The sequence below is a fragment of the Python bivittatus genome, unplaced genomic scaffold (assembly GCF_059951505.1).
Source record: "Python bivittatus isolate LINGU-HERP-01145 unplaced genomic scaffold, Pbiv_v1 ctg000020_np1212, whole genome shotgun sequence".
Classification (NCBI taxonomy): domain Eukaryota; kingdom Metazoa; phylum Chordata; class Lepidosauria; order Squamata; family Pythonidae; genus Python; species Python bivittatus.
Genome location: NW_028277030.1, coordinates 4,392,535 through 4,414,664, shown reverse-complemented (window position 1 = coordinate 4,414,664; position 22,130 = coordinate 4,392,535). Strand labels below are relative to the sequence as shown.

Genomic DNA, 22,130 nt, shown 5'->3' with positions numbered 1-22,130 from the left:
ATTGTGCTGTCTGGTTCCAGACTTCTCCTTTTTTTCACCCGTGACTTTTCACCAGAATGCCTGTTACTAGAATTTCCATTTATGTGTTCAATGTTATTTTTATTTTATTTATATCCCACCTTTCTTCCGTGAGCTCAAAGCAATGCAGATAAATCTCCCTCCTTCACCTTTCTCCCACGACAACACTGCTCCCAAATTCACCCAGTGAACTTCCATGCCTGAAACTGGACTGGAACCTGGGTCTCCTACCCCTAGTCTAATCTTAACCATGAGACTATGTCAGCTCTCTAGACATTAGATCAAACAAATCACTCTTCCTTTACTCCAAAAGCCACATGTCCTAATATCTGAGATGAACCTTCCATGCCAGTCTTTACATGTTATTTACTGGTGTGCTGTGACTGGCTGCAGGTTGCCCACCCCTGCTATAAAGGATATTCTCAACTGGTTTTTAAAATCCTGATGAGATATCAGAGATATCAATTACACCAACTCCCAGCATTGTAAATGGTGCCCAAAAGACAAAGGGAACTTAGATGCAGGAGCACGTGGGTGATGTTCTATAAAGTAATTCTTGAACATATCCTTACAATGCCATACTTAGATTCATTCTATAATACTTTGTTGGTCCAGAAAAATCAACACCTCCTGTAAAGTAGTAGTTAAGATTTCTTTCCTGTATGAAGTAGACTGTAAGGGAGATTTGTAAGGCTTGTCCTTTGCCAGTTTTGTACACATCATTAATAATCCCCAAGCATTACAGTAGTATAATCCTTTTTCAATAACATTCACCTTTTAACTCTTCTACAATTAATCAAAGGAGGAAAAAAGAGACAAGTTGTACTTTGATCCCATTATGAAAACTTAGTTTGAATGAAGTTGGCAGACTTAAGCATGCATATTTATACACAAAATTCATGGATTGAATTTCTGCCTCAAGACATAACAGAGGAGGATCCCATTGAAGAAATGTGGGAGCGGCAGTGTTTGTGAGTTCTGCTTTAAACTTCTAGATGAACTCCCACCCTGTTACAAGGATTCCCCCAGCCCCAGAGAGCCATTTTTCAGGGAGGCAGTTGGGGAAGACTTCTGAGAATACCATGGATAGTCAAGAAAACAAACAAATGAATCATAGAATAAATCAATCCAGAGTTCTCACTCACAGCACAAATGACCAGGCTCAAATTATCATATTTTGGATACATTATGCAAAGACCCAGCTTCCTTGAAAAGTCCATAATGCTGGGCAAGGTGGAATGAAAGAGAAAAAAAGGATGTCCAGCAGCAAGATGGATGTACTTAGTTATAGCAATGATGGGTAACCATTGCATGCCCTGAATGGCCAGGTGAAGAACAGAACATCCTGGAGAAAATCTAATTATGGGGTCACTAGGATTCAGCACTGATTTGATGACATATAATCAGTCGTTCAAGGAAAAAGAAGAAAGAATTGATGAAAATAATATCCCTCACCTCCTTCAGCAAGAACATTGTCTAAATAGGTTTTCCTCATACAAAGCCATAGGAAACATTATTAGTAGAAAGAAAATTCAATAAGATACTTTTACAATCTCTTAAATTATGCCTCCAATTTATTTGAAATTTTCAGGAGAGACAATTCAGTTCCAGTCTAAAAACCTATTTTTTTACATTTCAGAAGAGAATACTTGTCTTTGGAACTACAGTTGAAAACACATGAAATGCACTTGAAAAGAAGTCTTGGATAGTCCATATTTAATTAATTAACATTCTAAAACACACTGAAGCACATTATGGGACAGTTGCTGGTTGTTGTTCTTTGCTATTGTCTTTAATGGCAGTTGAATAAAATGGTGACACATTAATAGTAAATTAGATAGTAATAAAGAATATTCAGTGGCAACAGAATATGCTAAAACCTAGTTAATCAGGCTAAGCCTTCACTTAACTTGCTTTCTATGCTAGGCCTTAATCTTGGACCGTGAGAAACAGAAGTCTGTCTGAATGTGTAGAGTGTTTTCCTTCCCCCTTGCTCCCCTCCACCTTCCCAGAGTAAGCAGCAACCCCTCTATCCCTGATTTCAGCAGCAAAGCATGGAGGTCATAGGTTGTGGCTCCTAGAAAAGACAGCTTGGCATGCTATCACTGTGGAGAAGTTCCAGAGAGTTCAGGATGTTGTATATGGAAGCTTATCCTTGTGGAGTCCCACAACAATCCCTGCTGAATAGGTTGGGCTGAGTGATAGTAGATGCCCTTCATTTACAAAACACACCTCAGTTCTAAATAGTTATTTGGGCTGTGAGCTTCCTGGTTCAAATCTAACCATTTCTTTATAGCTTGAACCAGTTCCTCCATCCAATCATTTGATTAGATTTCTGTGGCAGCAGTCAAGATACATTATCAGTATCCCTGATTATCATATATTTAATTATGTTTATATCCTTCTGTATGCTAATGTGTATGGATCATTGATCACAATAAAGAATGTTTGCATATAGCATTTGATTAGAAATGTTGTAAGGTTAGTAAAGCTATTTAATAGCTGGCCTTTTTATACTCTCCATATTGATATTCTTATTATTGTAAACCTTGACCATTTTATTATGCTAAGAAAGTTTGAACATACTTTAATGTAGCCAAAGCAAACCAAATTTAACATCTGTTTATTTTGATGGCATAGATAAAGTTCTGATTAATTTAACTCCTCCTGAGATGAACTGGACTGCCATACACACTAATCTAATATTTTAGAACGACAGTCAAGGAATCTTTTATTGTACCCAAATGGTCCATCCATGTGAGAAGATCAAAGATCCTCAATCATGCTGTTGGACTGTTTGTAGTCTTATCCCAGGGCCTCATTACTCCTGGTATTCCAAGTGTCAGATGAAGGTAGCCCAGCACAGCTGAAATAATGACATACCATCTCCATCAAATACAGAATATGTATAATGCAAACAGTTCTGAATAATTGTCTTTACTTGAGAAATAATAGGATCTGGACAAAGTCAGATGATATAAGCTGTGTGTGGCTTAACCAGGAAGCTGTGAGGCAATGATCCTATCCTACTAATTAAAATAAAATAAAATAATACAATTTGATGATTTACCCCAACTTCTGTCAAAGCAGAGTCAGCCTATATATTTATGGCTGTTGAATGAATTAAAAAATTGGAATTCATATTTTGTATTTAGACAGTGCTAGTCACAGCATTATATTATAAACACTAAATATTTATACTACTGTATTATTAAATATTCATACTTAGTTTTATTTGTATTAGGTAGCAGTTAGATAAATTGAAAATGTATAATGTATGCTCAAGATGCTTCAGATCAACAACTGGCTATTAAAACAGTAAGAATGGACTCAAAAGGTGGTGTGGTTTTAGTAAATGACACACAAATGTGAATGGTGTGTTGTGCATGTGTTTCCTGTGGGTAAAATATGTTTACCTTCAATGAACTATACTTTTCCAAAGTTCTGGCCACTAGAGACATATTCATAGCATGATTTTTAAACAATCCATTCTCATTGGCTTAGAGATTATCAGATATATATTCCATCAAGGATGAAACAAGGCACTTAAAGTATCAGTTTAAATTAAAAAAAGAAACCTTCATTAACACAGTTAAATATATTTTAGAAATCATTTATTTTAAATGCTATATTTGGCCAATAAATCTTTCATTACATTATACATGTTCATCTGTAAAGGCTAATTTAACTGATCACTATTAAGTTCCATTGTTTTCAAAACAATAGTGATGCATTTGTTTTTGCAGCTCATTAAGATCACTAGTGTTTCAACTCAAATTTGATTGTAACTCATTCCCATTGCATACTCTCACTGTCCAATCTTTTTGATCTGATCAGCATATTTTCCATTCTGGCATTCTGATCATATATATATATATATTAATGTGGAAGATAAAAGTCAAAGAATTTGTGCCTTTTCAGATCACTCTGTAAACCGTAATATCTCTAAATTCTAACTTACATTTGTGTTTATAAATATTATGGCTTCTATCTTAAACCATTTTAGCATGAAAGTCAATCCCATTGGAATCAATAAGATTTACTTCCCAGTAAAAACCAAGCAGCAGATTTACAGTTCCTTGAATCAAGACACACATATTCTGAATGCTCTAAATTGTGGTCTTTTATAGGATCAAATACACTGCTGTTACCTCTGCAAAGTATTCATCAGGACTTTTTTTTTTTTCCAGAGAGAATGAAGATCAGTTCTACTAAAAGCCTAAAACTGTGGAGGCATTTGGTAGGAAAATATTACTTCCACATTAGAAATGACTGCTGTCTATTTTAAGTAGCTCTTTACACTAGTTGCTAGTAGCTTCCTTAAACATCTAAACATTTATTTTTAGTCAGCAGAGAAGGGAAAGTTTATATTCAATGAGATTTACAAAAAGCAAATAGAAATCTGGCAAGTATATTATGAATTATGCATGCAATTTTATAAATATTCAGTGGAGGTGTCCTGATGACATTATAAATGACTAAATAAGTATCAACAACCCAATTATTCTGAATGCAGTAACAAGTACTGTATTTAGCGATAGATCCTAAATAAATCAACTGGAGTTACAGCTGAAGAATAAATGTTTAGGCTTGAAATGGCAAATGTCAACTATTCAGGTAATTATAACTGGACCCTATTAGCAATGATTTTAAAAAGTGCAATACACACACACACACTCACTCATTGTTTTATTTTTCAGTTGGCTGCACCCAATTACCAGTACAGTCCTATCAGACTCCTATCCTATAAACTCTTATACATGTGCCTTCCAAAGATGGACATATGTTAGAATTACTAGTGATAAGAAGAATCTTCTAACAAAGAAGCATTCAGGATATCTGAAGGGAGGGATGTTGTCTAATGTCGTATAGGGGATAATTGTAGTGGAAGAATGGACCGGTGTATTTAAAAACAGAAAAAGCGCAGACCCATGTTTTGCCTTTCCTTGGCAAAGTCGCTGCAACCTGAACGGCGACTCTCTCCAAAGCAAGCGGGGAGCTTCGCGACCTCTCTGGCCTACCTGCGCCAATGGGACTGGGGCGGTTGGGAAGAGACCTAGCCCAGGACTAACCCCGTCCTCCGCCCCTTTGCAATAGGCACTTTTTACGACGACAGGCGAAACAGAGAGATGAAACGGTGCATGTGGGTGGGGAGGGGGTCTGCTACGTGTCCGCCCCTCCTATCTCGAAAAGTACCCCGGGTGGCATATGGGGTGAAGGCGAGGAAGAGGCTTCTCCGACCTTCGGCCCCGCGGTCGCTGTCCTTGCCGGTCGTTTTCTGATGGCAACCCCCTCCTCTTTCTTGGGTCAAAACTCAGTGGGGAAGAAAGGAAGGAGGATGGCGGTTCTCGATGCTAAATACACCCCAGCAGCTCTTGTGACTTAGGAAGACGAGGAGGGGGTCACGGGGCAACCCCAGCGGCCTCCCCAACTTTTCTCGCGCCGATCTCTCTGCCTGGAGCGCACGGGAGCGCACGGGCTGCCGGCAACGGTTCTTGGCGGGGAGGCTGAAGTATCAAGCCGAACTCAGACCTTAGAAATTAGGGCCGATTTGATAGGTTGTTATCGACACTGGGCGGCGTTAACCCTATTACACTATTGGGTATGTCAATGCTTTTAATAAGCTCTGCCTTTTGTGTGTGCGCGTGCCGAGAGCGGACCAAGCACTCTTCCACCTTTTAATGCTTCCTCCCAGCACTGTAATTGATTCGAAAAAGTTTCCAACTACCAGATGTGGGGTGGAATGGGGACTATGTTGACAACGGGTCATTGGGGGGTTGTTTGGAAAGTAAGAAGCTCATCTTAAAGTTTATAATGGGAAGGATGAATGGGAAGACACCCCCCCGCCCGCGCTTCAAAACAGAGAGCGGGGCGGGTCTCGGATTCTCGCTGCTCCCGACGAGGATGACTTTTTCGAAGGGGCAGAGGGAAGGCGAGGACGCGCACGATTTGAGTTGCTTTGGAAGGTGCAGGAGCCGGAGGAGGACTGGGTGAAGCCCCCGGCGCTACTGCCCCTCATCAGCATAATGGTCACGTTAGCAGAGCAGGCAGAGTTCCATATATATAAACCACAAAAAGCGAATCACTAGAAATCCCAGCCTCCAACCTACGCTCCACCCGCACCCACTCTGGACCCACGTTCAGTCCCCAAACTGTCCCCTTCCCTGTCCTTTCAGTCTGCGGCTCTTTTGCTAGATCGCCCCCGCGGCTTTTCGAAGCGCTGGTGGAAGTCAAGAGTTGTTCGCCTTCCTCAAACAGTCACCCCTAGCAGCATACTTTAGAAACTTGCCCTGACAATCCGCCCCCTCCACAGAGAGAGAGACAGACAGACAGACAGACAGACAGACACGTTTTTCGTCCCACGCAGTTTGTTTCTCCAGTCGGAAGTTCGCCCTCTGACAGATTCTCGCGCTCAGGAGCCGCCTAAAGTTCCTGTCCTCCTTGTTATTATTTTGACTACTTTTCCTTTCCCAAACCCCACCCCGGAGAACTTGCTGCTTATGCGGAAGAAGAACTCAACCTCGCTCTGAGCGAAGGAAAGACTTTTGCTAAAGAGCTCTCCTCCCGCCCCCCCACCCCCAATTATCTTATCTTTCGCTACCCAAAGCGACAAAACTCGCGAGCAGAAAACCCGCCAAGTTCTCTCGCACCTTCGTTTTATTCGACTCGGGTGGAGGGGGGGGGGTTACTCGAAGACCCCCCGTAGGAGAGCGAGCAATCCCGCTTCCAGCCAATAAATCTTGCCCGGAGCAGCGGCAGAAACGCTCAGGAAGCTAGATTACCTCCTCGCCCTTCCAGCCCTTTAGGACACCTCCTAAAAGAAAGAAGAAAATAAAGACGCGGGGAGGGAGGGGGGGAAAAGGCAGCCCAAACACGTAGCAGTGGAAGGAAGACGCGCCGGTGCGAGGAAGGGAGAGAGACGGAGCGCGCGAGCGAGGCGGAACGGAGCGAAAGGAAGGAAGGAAGAGACGCGCTTCGCAGCTCTGCCGCAGCCGGGGGACTTCGCCGCGGCGCTTGGCCAAGAAGCCGCGCGGCCGCCCAAGCGTCTCCCGCGTTCAGCCGCACTTTTTCCTGCCGCTATTTTTTCCGCAACCCTCTCCTCTCCCCTGAAGCGGAGCCGGCTTCCCCCGGCCCTCCCCGCATCCCTTTCCGTCCTCTCCCCGTCCTTTCTCTCTCTCCCTCTCTCTCTCTCGACTCCCCGGTCCTCCTCCGACGCCTCTTCGAGCGGCCCCCCCGAGTCCCCTGCAGACCTCGCTAACTTGTGGCTGTTGTGATGCGTATTCCCGTAGATCCCAGCACCAGCAGGAGGTTCAGCCCCCCTTCCAGCAGCCTGCAGCCCGGAAAGATGAGCGAAGTCAGCCCGGTGGTGGCGGCAGCCCAGCAGCAGCAACAGCAGCAGCAGCAGCAACAGCAGCAGCAGCAGCAGCAGCACCAGGAGGCGGCGGCAGTGGCGGCGGCGGCGGCGGCGGTGCCCAGGCTTCGCCCGCACGATAACCGCACCATGGTGGAGATCATCGCCGATCACCCGGCCGAGCTGGTCCGCACCGACAGCCCGAACTTCTTGTGCTCCGTGCTGCCTTCCCACTGGCGCTGCAACAAAACGCTCCCGGTGGCATTCAAGGTAAGGAGAGCTGGGCGAACCTTCATCAGGGCCCCCACCCCGCCCTTCCCGGTGGCCCAAGGCAATTTCCTCCGGGCCAGGATAAGGGGCAAGAGTGATAAGTCAGGGCCTTGGCACCCACTGCATACGGCTTGGCTTCGAGGGAAGTGTCAGCCTTCGCCACTACTCTCCAGGAGCACCTAAGCTCCCCCGGTATGCACTTTGCATCAGCTGGGAATTACCCATCTCATAGACACCTGGCCGTCTCCTCTTGGGGGGAACAGTCCTCACCATATGGCCGCCTCCTCCTCCCTGCCTGTTTTTCGCGCGTTCCTTGTTATTGGCACGTGTGCTTCTCACTTTTCCTTAGATCCTTAGAAGTCAGGGATCGTCTCCTCTCCCTCTCCTACCCTAGATATCTGGGTGGCCAAAGGATCCTTCCTTCTTTAAGAAAAGTACAGAAAAAGCTTGAACACGCATTCATATCCTGCCACTAAGAGAGGACATGCGTTCCCTTTTAAGATAGGATATTTGAGTCCTTTGCCACCCCAGATAGAAGGCACTATATATTTATGGCAGTAATCAAGGAAAACAGGCATACCCTTAATCTCAGTTTTTAGGCGGGAGACCTCAGGGAGATTTCAGTTTCCCAACCCTCTATTAGCTATTGGTTTCCTTGCCATATAGGATGCCTGTAAATAGTTCATAATCAACACTTACCTCCCTCTTATTAGCTCCAGACTGAAGTTCATCAGCATATTATTAGCAAACCGCCTAGTAAGACTAACAAGAATTAGAGCAAGGTATTAATATATACTGAAGGTATTTCAAATAAAATGACCCCAGCTGTTACAAAATGTTTTCCACAAATAATGATAAAGATACGATTCATCTAATTGACCATCAGGGTCAGTTAGACACTCCAAGACATCAGGCAGAATCTCTGGGGGAAAACTGAACTTAGGGGCTAGCTCTCCCCAGTGTTTCCATCATTTAGTCCTAGAAATCTTCCTTTTACTGACCCATCCTTCTAATGTCATTTTAACTTTTCTGTTCTTTTTTTTTTTTTCACAACCATAAAATGGGTGCCTGTTCTAGGAGCACTTTGAATGCGTTGATGTTGATCTAAAAATAGAATTCAGCAGAAGTTTCATTGTGGGAGGTGCCTTTTTTGCATCAGTTGTGTCTGTTGTATCTCTCCAGGGCATTAGATAAAAAGTTCTGCTGGAAGCTGTTTAGACATACATCTTTAATAGAAGGTGTTTTGTTGATTCACGGAGTAATGAGATTGAAGGAGCCTTTAAAACTAGTGACAGAAAGGATAAGCTGTTGTTTGGGTCTGGGTGGGGGTGGGGAATTACTTTCTGTTGTGGGGGGGGGAGACTGTGTTAGACTCCTGCTGGGCAAATTAGGAAGTGTTTGCCCAGAAGGGTGAGTTTGTTTCCTTGTTTTTGTTGGCCAAGGCAAACAGAGCCAGCATTTTTAACATGATCACAGATCAGTGAAATGCTACTCAGAACTGAATCAAGAATGGCTTCGTTAATTTTCTTCAGTATACTCACACCCACATTTTAGGAAAGGTAGAATGCTTCTTCCACTTTCCTTTCTCTCGTGCCCATTTTCAAAATCTTCAGCTGTATCTCTATTTCTGCACTACAGATTTATGCCTCCCCTTTTCTTCTATTGTGGGATGATTCTTGTCCAGTAGGAAAGGAATAATAGCTAATACATAAGAAAACTAAACATCTCACATGGAATATATATATTCCATGTATAGTACATCTATATTATATTTATACACATAGAGACAAAATATGTATGAAGTACATGTACCCATATTAAATATCTATAGAGATGGAAAATGCAAAAAGGTTCATTGAGTCCACCATATCTAACCCGTATGCAAGCGCCTTTTCCCCTAATATAACAGCCAAAGCTACACGTAATTCTGAGTTAAAATAATGCATGGTTTAAACAATTGAGAGGTCAGCATTCTCCAGAGAGTAGAATATTAGTACTGAAAAAGATATTTTGTTCATAAATTATAAGACGTTATTGAGCTATTAGGGAAACAGTTTGGTGTGGGAATTTAGCTGTATTCAAGCTTTTATTGGTTTGTTCTAAACAAGCAATGACCTTTCCAGTTGGAGCTTTCTGGGAATAGTAGCTAAATCATTGGAGAAGTTAATATGCCATGTGGTCTTGCCACAGCCTCAGCAAAATGGAGTTTTGTACTGGGTTCCAAGCTCTCTGGACAAAGTTTTAGATGCCTTCAGTTTAGTTTCAGTGGCCATCTGTTACAGGATAAAAATGTTATACGCTGGGTTTTGTATTATGGGTTGGAAGGATGATAGATCTTTATCTGAATTCATCAACAGCTTGGATGCAATATGTACCCATGCCTAGAACCACTGAGAGAGATCTCTTCCTTAGATCTGATTACTGTCATTCTCTGTTGTAACTTGGCATGGTAGAAGTTGCAGCTGGCAAGTTGAAAAAGACATTAAAAACTCTTGCTTGTGCATGTATGTTTGTGTGTGTGCACGCATGCAAGTTTGATTTCTGCTTGTACATTTGCCAAACGTGTTCATGGCTTTTCAGTTTGAATGAAAAGGTCCTGGCAGGTACAGGGAAAGTTTCTTTTCTGTAATAATGTTGATGTGTGATAAATTACACTGTTATCGGAATTTTAACCCATGGAAAATAAACATGCTTCTTTCAAATTATTACTGCCACCTGCTGAGTTGTAAATGTTAGGGAGGTGACGTGGGAGCCTAATCTTAAAATGCTCACATAGAAGTAATAGTATCAATGACATTTAATTGACAAACAGACCAGATATATAGCTATAGGTATGCATATATATTTATACCAATATTGATTTGAGGTGGCATCACTAAGATGCCACTATGCATATTAATTATATATGGCTATATAGTCTACATAGTAAAAAAAAGGTTGTGATACAAAATATAAAGGCCTGTATTCTGAATTTTTACTGGTTTATGATGTAAATAAAGCATAAAGCAGTACAATTTGCTTATACAGTACCATTGTACTGCTACAGATAAAGACCATACTGGGAAGAGCATTTTTAAAATAAAATACTGGTAAAAGTTTCCCCTAAATACTTCTCATAAAAGGACCTGAAGTTATTTGGAAGAAGATTATTCTGAAATCAGCAAGGCATGATTACAAATACATGTATTACAGGATTCAAAGTGATTGCTCGTATTATCTATCATCTGATGAATTTACTTCAAAGGCACATAATATATAGAAGCTTCTTGGAAAAAGCAGATTTTTACACTATTTTGGTTTTAATAGTAGTACTGAATTGCATACAGCTCTACTGAAGTATCATTCAAATATCAACTGAAGGAAATGGATTTATTTATAAAAAGTCTTTAATTGGAAAGTAATCCCACATGGTAATAATGGAATGAAATGTCAGTTGGAAATGCATGTTGACTTGATGGTAAAATAGATCATTCACCATAGGTAAATGTATCTGAAGCAATGGTTTGACTGGAGTTTTAAAAATGTTGGTAAGATTTTCAGCAGTACCTTGAAATGCCCTCTCACTTGTGGTAGAGAGAGAGTGTGTTATAAGCTGGACTGCTTTGGGCTATATATTGTTGTAATTGTATTGGTCAAGCATTACTGAAAGGTTATCTTCATAACTGGGGGCAGAAAAAGTTGGAGAGAAGTCCTGATTGGATTTACTGAGAAATAAGACTTGCAAATTCTGCCTAAACATTTTTTTAGAACTTTTATCTGTTTGTTTGTTTGTTTTTTAAAACCTTTCCCCAATAAAATGGGAAAATGTTAACATCATAGCTTTATTTAGTAAATTAAGAGCTGCTGAAAAAAAAAGATATTAACTGAAATTTGTAACTGTTCCGTAACACAAGTTGGAAGCAATGTGATGCACATTTCATCTGAAATCATCTCCTTCCATCAGTTTCCCATGAATCATTCTGTATAGTGGGGCTGGACTAGGAATCCAGCATTTGACCCACTGGTAATGTTTTAATGTTTCTTTTAGGGGCACTAATTATGTTTTCACAAAGACACTGCGCCCATTCATCATATCACTTGCTCCAGAGAAGCCTTATTGGAGTCAGTGGGACTTTACCAAAGTAAGTGGCTGAAGGAATGTAGTCAGAATTATTAGTTACTCAGGTCCCTAAATTTTTGCTGACCTTGATGACGCCAGTAGAAATAAAAAGCTTGTAAGATAAAAATAATAGCAGCAATAATTACATTCGGTGGGAAGTAATAATGCTGTTCAGTAGCATTGCAGTCATCCATGATGTCTCCATTTCTACCAGAACCTCAGTTTTCAGTTGGATTCAATAGCCTCAAGCTAAGATCCAGAAAATAAATGGCAAGCATAGTGCTATTTTTGTAATTAAAAATACTGTAATTCAAATTGGGTATTTTTATGTTACAGCAAAGGCTCCACATTAAAGAAAAAACTTAGTTGTACTTTTGGCAGTTTAGCTACATAAAAATCATTTTAATAACAAAGGTTTAATACTATTTAAATTCAATGTGTATGTTGCATTTTATAAAAGATACCACAGTATGCAGTGTTAGTTACTGCCTTAAAATATTTTTAAAACATTTGTTGAGGATAGTTGCTCAGATAAGATTTTTATATGATATAGACTATTGCAGACTAACATTGAAACAGTTATGTTTTTAGTTTCCATCTTGATCATTGGACTGAATATGGGAAAAGTTAAAATAGCTGATAAAAATGTAATTCTTCAACCTTTTAGAAAATGGTTAATGTTATCACTGTTTTAAACTGTAATCCAGAATTCCTTTAATTTCTAGTGTGGAAAACACAAATTCTCAAAACATGACAACTTTGGAAATTATGTATATAGAAACATGCAAGAGGCTAAGAACAATTCTTATTGTTCAAGTGGAAGTGCGCTCTCATGATGTTGTATACATGTTGTATTTCTTAGAAACAGCTGTACACATTGGATCACTAAAGGTATTCATTTACACTTTAGTACATTTCACAACATCAAGGAGGTTATATTTCATGTAAATTCTAGATAACTTTAGAAGCACTCATTATGTGTGCCCTAAAAATCTGATTTATATTTTTATGTAAATAAATTACTTTTACAAAGTAGAACTGCTTAAATCATTGGATCTCAGTTAGGTCCACGGAACAGAACCGATTATGGATCCTGTTGAGGTGGTCATTTTGGTGTGTTTGTTAAGTCATTCTGTGTTCTAGAACATTTCTGCTAATATTTTCAGAAAAGTCCATTTTCTTGTCTTGTAAAGACAAGGGGGGAAAATACAAAGAATGGGATTTGAGACAGTCAGAATGTTCTAAGATTTGAGGGTAGTTATCACCTTGTAGAGTTTTTTTTCCCCAAAGCCTTGGCCTCAATTTCAGTATACAAGGGTTTGCCTCACTAGACTTCTTCTGACGTAGTCTTGCTTGCTTCTGTCTTCTACTGATATTTTTAAAATGTCTCACAGAAGACAGAGAAAGGAGTTCTCCTTCCCCAGATCTTTCCTCCTCAAATCCAGGGTCGGAGAAATGATCTGCCATCACTGTACATGCATGTTACAGGACTGCATCTTCTATGTTTGCCTCATTTTCTATGTGTAGTATTCTATTTCCATATTGCTGGCCAGCTCCTTCTACTCACATCTGCCAACAACAGGAGCTAATGGTGGTGGTGGTGTGTGTAAGCATATTCCAAATAATAGGCTAAGGGGCAGATATTCCAAAATACATAAAGTAAATCATTTTTGGGTTTCTAGGTAAAATAAAGTAACTATATTTTTCAAGATGGTATGCCATCATTGGGCAAGTTGTGGATACCCATGATTCACATTTAAGACTGTAACTAGGCTCGTTTTAAACTGGACTGCATTTTATATCTTGATTAATTTTAGCATTAAATCTAAGTTGGGCACCCAGTTAGTAGGTTGGATCTAAATTTTATTTTATTATTTTATTTTATTTTATTTGTGCCTTCAAGTCATTGTTGTCTCCTGGCGACTGCCTGGACAAGTCCCTGCAGTTTTCTTGGCAAGATTTTGGAAGTGGTTTGCCATTGCCTGCTTCCTAGGGCTGAGAGAGAACGACTGGCTCAAGGTCACCCAGCTGGCTTTGTGCTCAAGGCGGGACTAGAACTCTCCCAGTTTCTAGTCTGATGCCTTAACCACTACACCAAACTGACTTTCTGGATCTAAATGTAGAATGCTATTAATAATAATTCATTCTTTCCAGTTTTATATGTCCTAATAATGTTTGTATTGTGTTGTCCAGAATTACAAAATAGCCCTGGGGATAGTTTGAGAAATTAGGAATGGGAGAAGTTCAACTGGTTCACTTTCCATTATAATAACTAGTGCAGAAAACAACTCTGTGCCCAATTCTGAGCCCTCCCATGTTTGCCTGATGAAAGCAGGGACAATGGATATAACGTATATGCACTTTATATCATTGGGACAATACTGGTTCCATTTTACAGCTGAGGAATAAGGACACACAACAATAAAGTGGGATCAGGCAGCATCTACAGAAATAACAGTGCTACTTATTATGTACATAGTTATTTCGTCTCACTATTCTGCAATTCAGTTTCCTTCTTTGAAATAATTGAAACAGCAGAGCTTACAAGGGGATATGATTGGTATCCCCCACATAAACTAAAGTTGTAGCACCTACGGTGCTAGTGTTTCACAATGCAAGATGGCAACAAAATTCTTTCTTCCACATGAGAATACATTCTCCCTCCTTGTTCTTTGAGGAAGGCTTCACAAAATCAGATCCTTTTTCTTTTTTACTGCACAAATTTCTTCTAATAGAATAAAAACTCATTCCATGACCTCTTCCTGGCTTAATGTGTGCCTGGTTGCATGATTTGGAATCAAGTGGGAGTGATTTAACTTCTCCTTTAGAGATTTTGTAGTCATTTAGGTTCCTTGCTCCCATTGGCTGGAAGCTCTTTGTGCCAGATGATGAAACAGGCATAAGTCAACTAATGTGGAACACTTCAAAGTCCCTCTGATTTCAGCAGAAAGTTATTCATGTACCTATGACTGATTTATTCTTTTATCATCAGCTGAATTGATTCCTAGATGCTTAACCTTGAATCTATTTACACCAATAGGAGCCTTGTGCTGAAATCGTGAATTCTCAGTTGTTCACAGGGTGGCTGAAATAGATATAATGATGAGAAATGCAATCTGAAAGCAAAATTGAAAATAGATTTTGTCTAAGATACATATAGTTTATTGTAATTTCTACAGTCATATTCGTTTCTTGGTTCACAAAGCTTTGGGCATCTATTTGGTCACTTGCAATATAGAAACAGAAACCCAAAATATACTTGACAACTATCTTCATTGTGACTGTGTACTTTATTTCTGGGATGTTACAGAAATGAAAGTGCTACCTTATAGCTCTGTGAGATCATAGGAATAAACAGTTTAACATACTGTGATAAATGCAGATTCCAGGTTCAATGAACTGTACTTCTGTGGCCTGAAAGATGCAAAATACTTAATTTAAAATGTGTAGGAATGTTATTTTCTACATTTAGAATGATTTGGTTCTGTTCTGTTTGGTTCTGTAGGTAACTCCTTTGAAAGATAAATAGCCTAAGGAGAAACTATGTTGAATATAGAAACTTGACAATTAAAACTCAGATTCTTAAACATAATTCTCATATTTTTTCAACTTTTGCCCGATAATCATGAGAACTAGAATCTTTTTCTCTTCTTTTACTTTTTGTAATTTAAAACAAAATAAAACAGAGAGAGACTTATTCCATGAAAGAAAGGTGGATGTGTAGACTGTAGTAGAATACACAGATGTAGGAATCCTAAGAATCAGCATAAGAACATACTTTCATGCAAACATCATCTTTCCTTAAAAATTAGAGCATAGGAAGTCCCATGTGGTTTCTGGAGGTATGCTGAGTTAGCAGTCTTGGAAAGCCAAGATCTACCCTTAACCATTTTGTGGGGACTATGGAATGACATCATACATGTGGGTAAGGAGGGGTATTGGGGAAGTTAAGCAGTTTTTCATTGGTGGTTTGTCTGATATACCTATTTTAGGGCTTACACTACAGTTTTAATACGTTTCTCACTGAAAAGGCAGACAGTTGCACTGCCTGTTTTAAAAAAGCATGGTGAAGGTGAGTTCTGAGGGCCGCAGAATTGGGATTTGGGAAACTCATATCAGTTTGAGGCCACCTCCAGTATAATTATTGCCAGTGTTGTGGCTTGTGGCTAATAATTGAAGAACCGGTGTTTATTAAAGCCCTATTTGGCCATGGAAGTCACATGAGTAACAAACTTGTAAAATGGGAAAGTGGTCTTACTCTACTGTTGCATCTTGTCCTGCTCTTGTATGCATTTGGGTTCATGTCTATTGTAGGCAGCCTATGCGCACAATTTATCTTGTGGTATAGAAACCAGGGCTCCATACCAAGGAGGAAGCCACTGTGTCGGAGCTTCCTATTACCAAAATGCCCATACCACAAGGAGTGGAATCATAATCAGTTGAAAAATAATGGCCTGGTCAGCCTGAAAGCTCCCCTCTTCTGCTGATACAATTAAGAGCGCAAGTCACACTAACAACCAAGTATTTAGTGGTTGGTTTGCAACAGAGAGCAATTAAGAGGTTATTGTTATGTCTTTACTGTCATAGGTGGTGGCTTTAGGAGAAGTCCCTGATGGGACAGTGGTCACAGTCATGGCTGGAAACGATGAAAATTATTCTGCAGAGCTGAGGAATGCCTCAGCTGTAATGAAGAATCAAGTGGCACGGTTTAATGACCTGAGATTCGTTGGCAGAAGTGGAAGAGGTAAATAATTTCATTACAGATTTGTTAAACAACAGCTGAAAGCAAAGTCAAGACCTAAAACTGAATCCATTGATACATTATTATTAAACTTTCATTTATAAGTTAAATGTAGGCTGCAACATTCTTTAAGTAAGCCTGGTCACCTACTACAGGATTGTTTTCCTCTGGCTATATATCTTTTTCTTTTTTTAATGAAATCTGGACTTTGAGGAATATATATATATTCCTCAAAGTCCATATATATATATATATATATATATATATATATATATATATATAAATAAACAATCAGATTTAACTTTGCTGATACCAGCAAATAGGATGAAGTAAGGAAGCATGATGGTGTTTGTCTTTTGGTACACAGTTCCTTTTGCAGTTTTTCACATATGGAAGTGATGAGGAAAGAAAAAAAAATCTATTAAATGTGTTGCCAGATCCAAAGAACATTTAGGTAGTCTTAGTGGATTCAGTGAATTCTTTTCAAGTAAACATGCATAGGATTACAGTCTTAATGATAAAAATGTTTCCTGGTTCTAGTAGAAGAATTATCATATATTTTCCAATTTCAATATTGGGTGCTGGTGTGTTTATAAACAGTCTCCTCTGGTTTCGATGTAATCGACTTTTTGTGAATCCATTCAAAGTTCTTTGTAAATAAGTTGTGGGCAGAGAAGTTGTCCTGCTTTTCTCTGTCAACTTTTTTATTCTATTTGATGAAAGAGAATTTAATTTAGACATTCTTTCAAGGGAGGTTAGGAAGTGGAACATTCTCAAGGAGGTGGTGTGATGCTTTTGCACTTATTTAATTATGAGGAGGCCAAGGGGTGCATGTCTGAGATTGCGTGAATATACTCTCTTTCCTTGTACAATTATCTCAAGCAGTTTGCAGCTTCCATGGCTTCCCAGTCTTCAATTAAATTCCAAGGAAAGATATCACAAAGTATCCCAAACCTTCTATAGGTCTTTCTCAGAAAGGATGTTCCTGCAAACCACTAAGGGGGGTGTTAATAAGACTTGTTCATAAAGGTTTTATGCCTGGACTGGAGCAGCTATACAAATGCATTAAAGAAATATACAGACTTCTTCTCCCTGTCATGTTCTCAGTTGCTGAAGCTGGAAATCTGGAGGAAAGCATAGAAAGAGGCAGAAACAAGGCTGAGGATACTGGTGGACAGGCAGAGAAAAAAGTATAATTGCAGCTATCCCATAGAAGAAATTAGGGGAAAATGTACCTATTTGTATTAAACATTTAAGGAGTTAGTCATTGCTCTTACAGAAGACTAACATCAGCCCCAATATTGCTTTTATAGCAATAAGTCTGAAAATCATTTCTATTTGAAATTCTGGTAGTTGCATGAGAAATTAATGTATTAGCTAAATGAAAGTAATAGCTAAATAGCAAAATAAGCAAAATAAGCAAACAGAATCCCTAAAGACAACAATGCTTGGTGACCACGTTGTACTAGTCGTAAATATAATTTTGGCTCAAGTTAAAATTTACTCCATAACACATCCTGAAGCAAGGATAGCAGTACAAAACTCAAGGTAAGGAAAACCTTGCTAGACCTGGCATCTGGCTTATTCCTCTGGAATTAGGAGGTATGAGCTGGTCCACAAATTTAAGTTATAACCTAAAAGTTTGATGGCACCATCCCAAGAGGTAGCATGGCCTAGTTAGCCTTTGCTTATGGGGACGGCTGCTTCAGCATAGTGCTTGGACTTGAACCCAGAGCACTGGGAACTCTGGGTCCAGACCTGTGCTCTGGTCTGCATTAAAAGACATAGCCACCATCTCCAAACTTCCTCATTTGAAGCAAAGCAAAACAAAAACAGGTACAGGAAAATAGAAACCACAGAATTTTCTGGATGTGTAATTAACACAAACGCAAATCTGAGAACTAAAAGCATGACTGGCCACAATCAGAATTTCAGCCGGTATCTCAATTCTTCCACTCAGATTGGTGGGTGCTGCTGTTCTAACCCCTAGCCAAAAATTTTAAAATAACAAAGATCACTGCCTTTCTGGATAAGAAGGAAAGCCCTTATACTTTTTATAAGATTTTCTTCTTCTTTATAACATTTTGATATTAAATTTTGATTTCTCTTTATGTTGATTGATTAGTCTTGAAAGTTATCTGGTCTGTAATACATGATGGTGTGCAACAGAAATATAGTGTTCCATCATATAACTATTGCTGAAAACAAACATACATAATGATGGAACACCTGTGTGTTTCAAATTTCACTGGGGGAAAAGATCTGTCTGTCTGTCTGTCTGTCTGTCTGTCTGTCTATCTATCTATCTATCTATCTATCTATCTATCTATCTATCTATCTATCTATCTACTTTAACTGTCACAAAAGGAAATGAAATGAGTAATTAGAGAATCACTGTGATTATTCCCAACATTTACCTTCCATCAATGAGTAGCTTTCTCTGATCAATATGAATAAAATCTACAAAAAATGATAGTGTACTTTACAAACTCTTCAACATATTTATTCAAAGAACTTCAAAGGAAAGCAAAGAGTGTATGCACAATTTTACTATATTAGCTTTCCAAGTTTTGGCTATCTTCCCAAATAGTAATTTTTATATTTAAAAAAAAAAAGAAAGAAAGAAAGAAAAATGAAAGAATGAAAGAAAGAAAGAGGGGGAAAAGACAGACTTAACTGCTTGCAGACTTTTCACGCATGGAAGATGAAGAAAGCTTCTTTTGATGAAGTGTAATTATGTCCAAACCGAGCTGACCCCCTCCTCCTCTATTTCTTATGATCTTAACAGAAGAAAGTAGGGTATTTCCTTTGAAGCAGCTGGGATTTGGTAGAGGATCCGAAATGCTAGCTGCATTCTGCTGCCAGAGGCAGGATGGAGAAATTGGTCCAGACTTGTCTCTCAGACACAGAGCAGAGAAAAAGAAAGAAAAGAGTTATCATTCGTGAAGGATTTTTATGGTACTGCTTAAAATAGCAGGAAAGGAAACAGCAGTAGCAAACAGGAGCTCGTATGATCTATACACAGCAAGAATGTTCTTGGCTAAGTCGACATTTTATCTGGTCTGTGGTAGCCTTGCAACCAAAGGGCCAGGTAACAGTATGAAACACACGTGCAGATAAAAATCAGACAAGGTCAAACATTTTACACCAACTGAAGAACTTTGTTCTGGCAATCACAGATCAGACTGCTTTGAAAAGCCATCTCCTGTTTTTAAGGAAAGACCAGGCCTATTGGCGAGACTCCAAGGGTCCCTGCTGCTCTCACTTCACTGAAGGAGAAGGCAAGAGGGCACCAGGAAGAGTCAACTTCTAAGGAAGAATGAATCCACTGTGGGTCATACAAACTTTGAAAGGAGAAAACATGTTGGTGTTTTTGCTTTTCTTTCTGGCGGAAATAGAACGTCCACCCTCTTATTTTATGTGTTTCTAATTTTACTTCTTTCTTTTTCATTAGAGTCACCGTCTGAATTATCTGCTCTGCTCTCTCTGCGCTCCCATATGTTCCTTGTTTATCATGACTTCATCGTTTTGCTAACCTCATATGAAATCCTCTTCTGCATTTTTATCTAATCTAGCAGTGCAAATACTTAGAAAGGCCTGCTCAGCTGTTTACCTACTGCCCTGTGCCATCACTAACTTCTCTAATCACTTTATCCTCTTTCAGTTGCCTGATCTGGTCTTTTGAAGCATATTAATAGTTGCAGAAGGAGAGAGGAAATAGGAAGGCAGCCAGAGAAGTTGGCAAATTCCAAAAGGCATTTCCAGTCATGTGTTATTTCCTGTCCTCAAAAATACATTCCCCCATAGTATTTGTCAATATACACACATCCCTCCCTCCCTTTATTCCAGTTATCTACTTTCTATATTGGCTTTTCATATTGTTTTTAATTGTGGCTATAATCCAATATTATTTACTATTCATACTTCAAGTTCAGTTGTCCCTAGAACATATATACCTGACAAATCTACTCTGACTTCACTATAATCAGTTCCTTTCTCTAGAAAATTATAGCGCTCTTAAGCTGAGGCTCCAGACCCATTTCTGAACATATTCATTGGCTAAATTTCCAAGGACTCCTTAAAGAAAATTATGAGAGTTAAATTAGCCTGGTTAAACTCTTGTCTTGGCTTACTAAGTATAATTACTTAACTGCCTAAGAGACCAGACTGTGTCTTCAGCACACTAGGATAATGTTTTGGCCAGTGGGCACATCAGAAATTTTAAGAACGTGTCATGACTGTCCTCACTCAATAGCTGCAATGGGCAGGCTCCCCCCCACCCCCCGCCCCAGGAGCCATGGCATGACCAACCACGAAACATCCATTTCCAAGAAAGTAAACCGTTGTGGCCCAAAAAAAGTAATTTACCCAAGAATCGTGTAGAGACAGAATTTGGATAGACATTTTAAAACGTAGAACACAGATAAAACATTCATTCACACGCCTGTCCAGAAAACCAAAAGAAAATATGCTCAGGGCACACACATGCATGCAAAATTACCAAGGTTTTCAGCGTCCCTTCTAATCCCCCCCACCCCAAGCAGAATGTTCTGTACATCTTTCTACAAGCTTTTGTTTGTTTGTTGTGCAACGGAGCACTATTCAAAATGTTCTGAGCTGTAGCCATTCTCTTTATTTTGGTTCTTAAACATTACGGCCACTCTCCATATTTATTTTCCATAAATGTCTTCCAAAAGAATGAAAATAAAGTTGGCACTCAAAGCTGGGGTTTTGCAGTGTGTAAGCTTCCCAATTAATAATTGGAGAGGCATCCATAGGCTCATTAAAATTAGAATATTTATTACTGCAACAAATACAACATTGTTCCAACTTGGTTAAATTAGAGTTGTGGGATACATACATGCAAAAGTTTAAGATCAGAATACTGAGACCTTAATCATTGCAGCTGTCAACTGAAAGGTCTGCTCTGTATGGAAAATGATATATGTGCTAGGGCACTTTCCATCTTATATCAAGTCAGATGGGTGGAACGATGGGTGGAGAGACTTAGGAGCCTCCAGATCATGAGCCCTGTCTGCCCTTGCGATGCCCATTGTAAGATTTTGTTGACCTTACAATTTTCCAGCTTCAGCAAGTACCACTCCTGGTAGCTGGTATGAAAAAGAAAAATCTATAGTCAGATTACCACCCCTGGTTAGAGCTCTGTGTCTGACACTGTCCCAATGGCCCTAGAATTGTGCTTCTAGTTTTTAAAAAAGTACTTTATTTTGATGTGGTAGAATATATTAAAAGCCACTAAGTATCTTCCCCTTAACTAGCTTAATTAAACAGATTTGTTTTTCATAGTGTCAAAGAGTTTGGTATAATCACCCCATCTTCTTTTATATAAGGTAGAAAACATGTTGATTGTGTCTCCAATTTTCCATTTATGTCCAACTTCCTACACTGCCCAAATAATAATCCCCCTGGTAAGCATTGTACTGTATATGATCCTGTAATTCCTGTTATGAAGGGTAGGTTTTGCCTTCATTGTCACTTGGGTAGCTTGATATGTGCCCCTTGTCTCTTTTTGATTACACTAATCTACTAGAAAATTCTGCTCTGACTATTATAGATATTGTGGTTATTTAAATAGCATGGCTTTGGGTTCACCATTCATTGTGTCTTCATTCTGGTATAATTGTGACAAT

General features: G+C 39.4%; 1 protein-coding gene across 5 annotated transcripts in view; it reads left to right on the top strand.

The window, feature by feature from the left end:
* The first annotated feature begins 6,007 nt into the window (after positions 1-6,007).
* The window catches only part of RUNX2 (RUNX family transcription factor 2), a 165,558-nt gene continuing 149,435 nt past the window's right edge, over positions 6,008-22,130 (top strand). For 2 of the 5 annotated variants that reach the window (XM_088133721.1, XM_088133714.1), the window contains exons 1-2: positions 6,019-7,639; positions 16,326-16,482. In XM_088133721.1, the coding sequence (XP_087989847.1) occupies positions 7,292-7,639; positions 16,326-16,482 (505 nt within the window). In that variant the 5' untranslated portion in view covers positions 6,019-7,291. Of the gene's footprint in view, positions 7,640-16,325; positions 16,483-22,130 lie in introns of all 5 variants that reach the window. The other 3 variants (XM_088133704.1, XM_088133696.1, XM_088133717.1) reach the window with 3 other exon arrangements.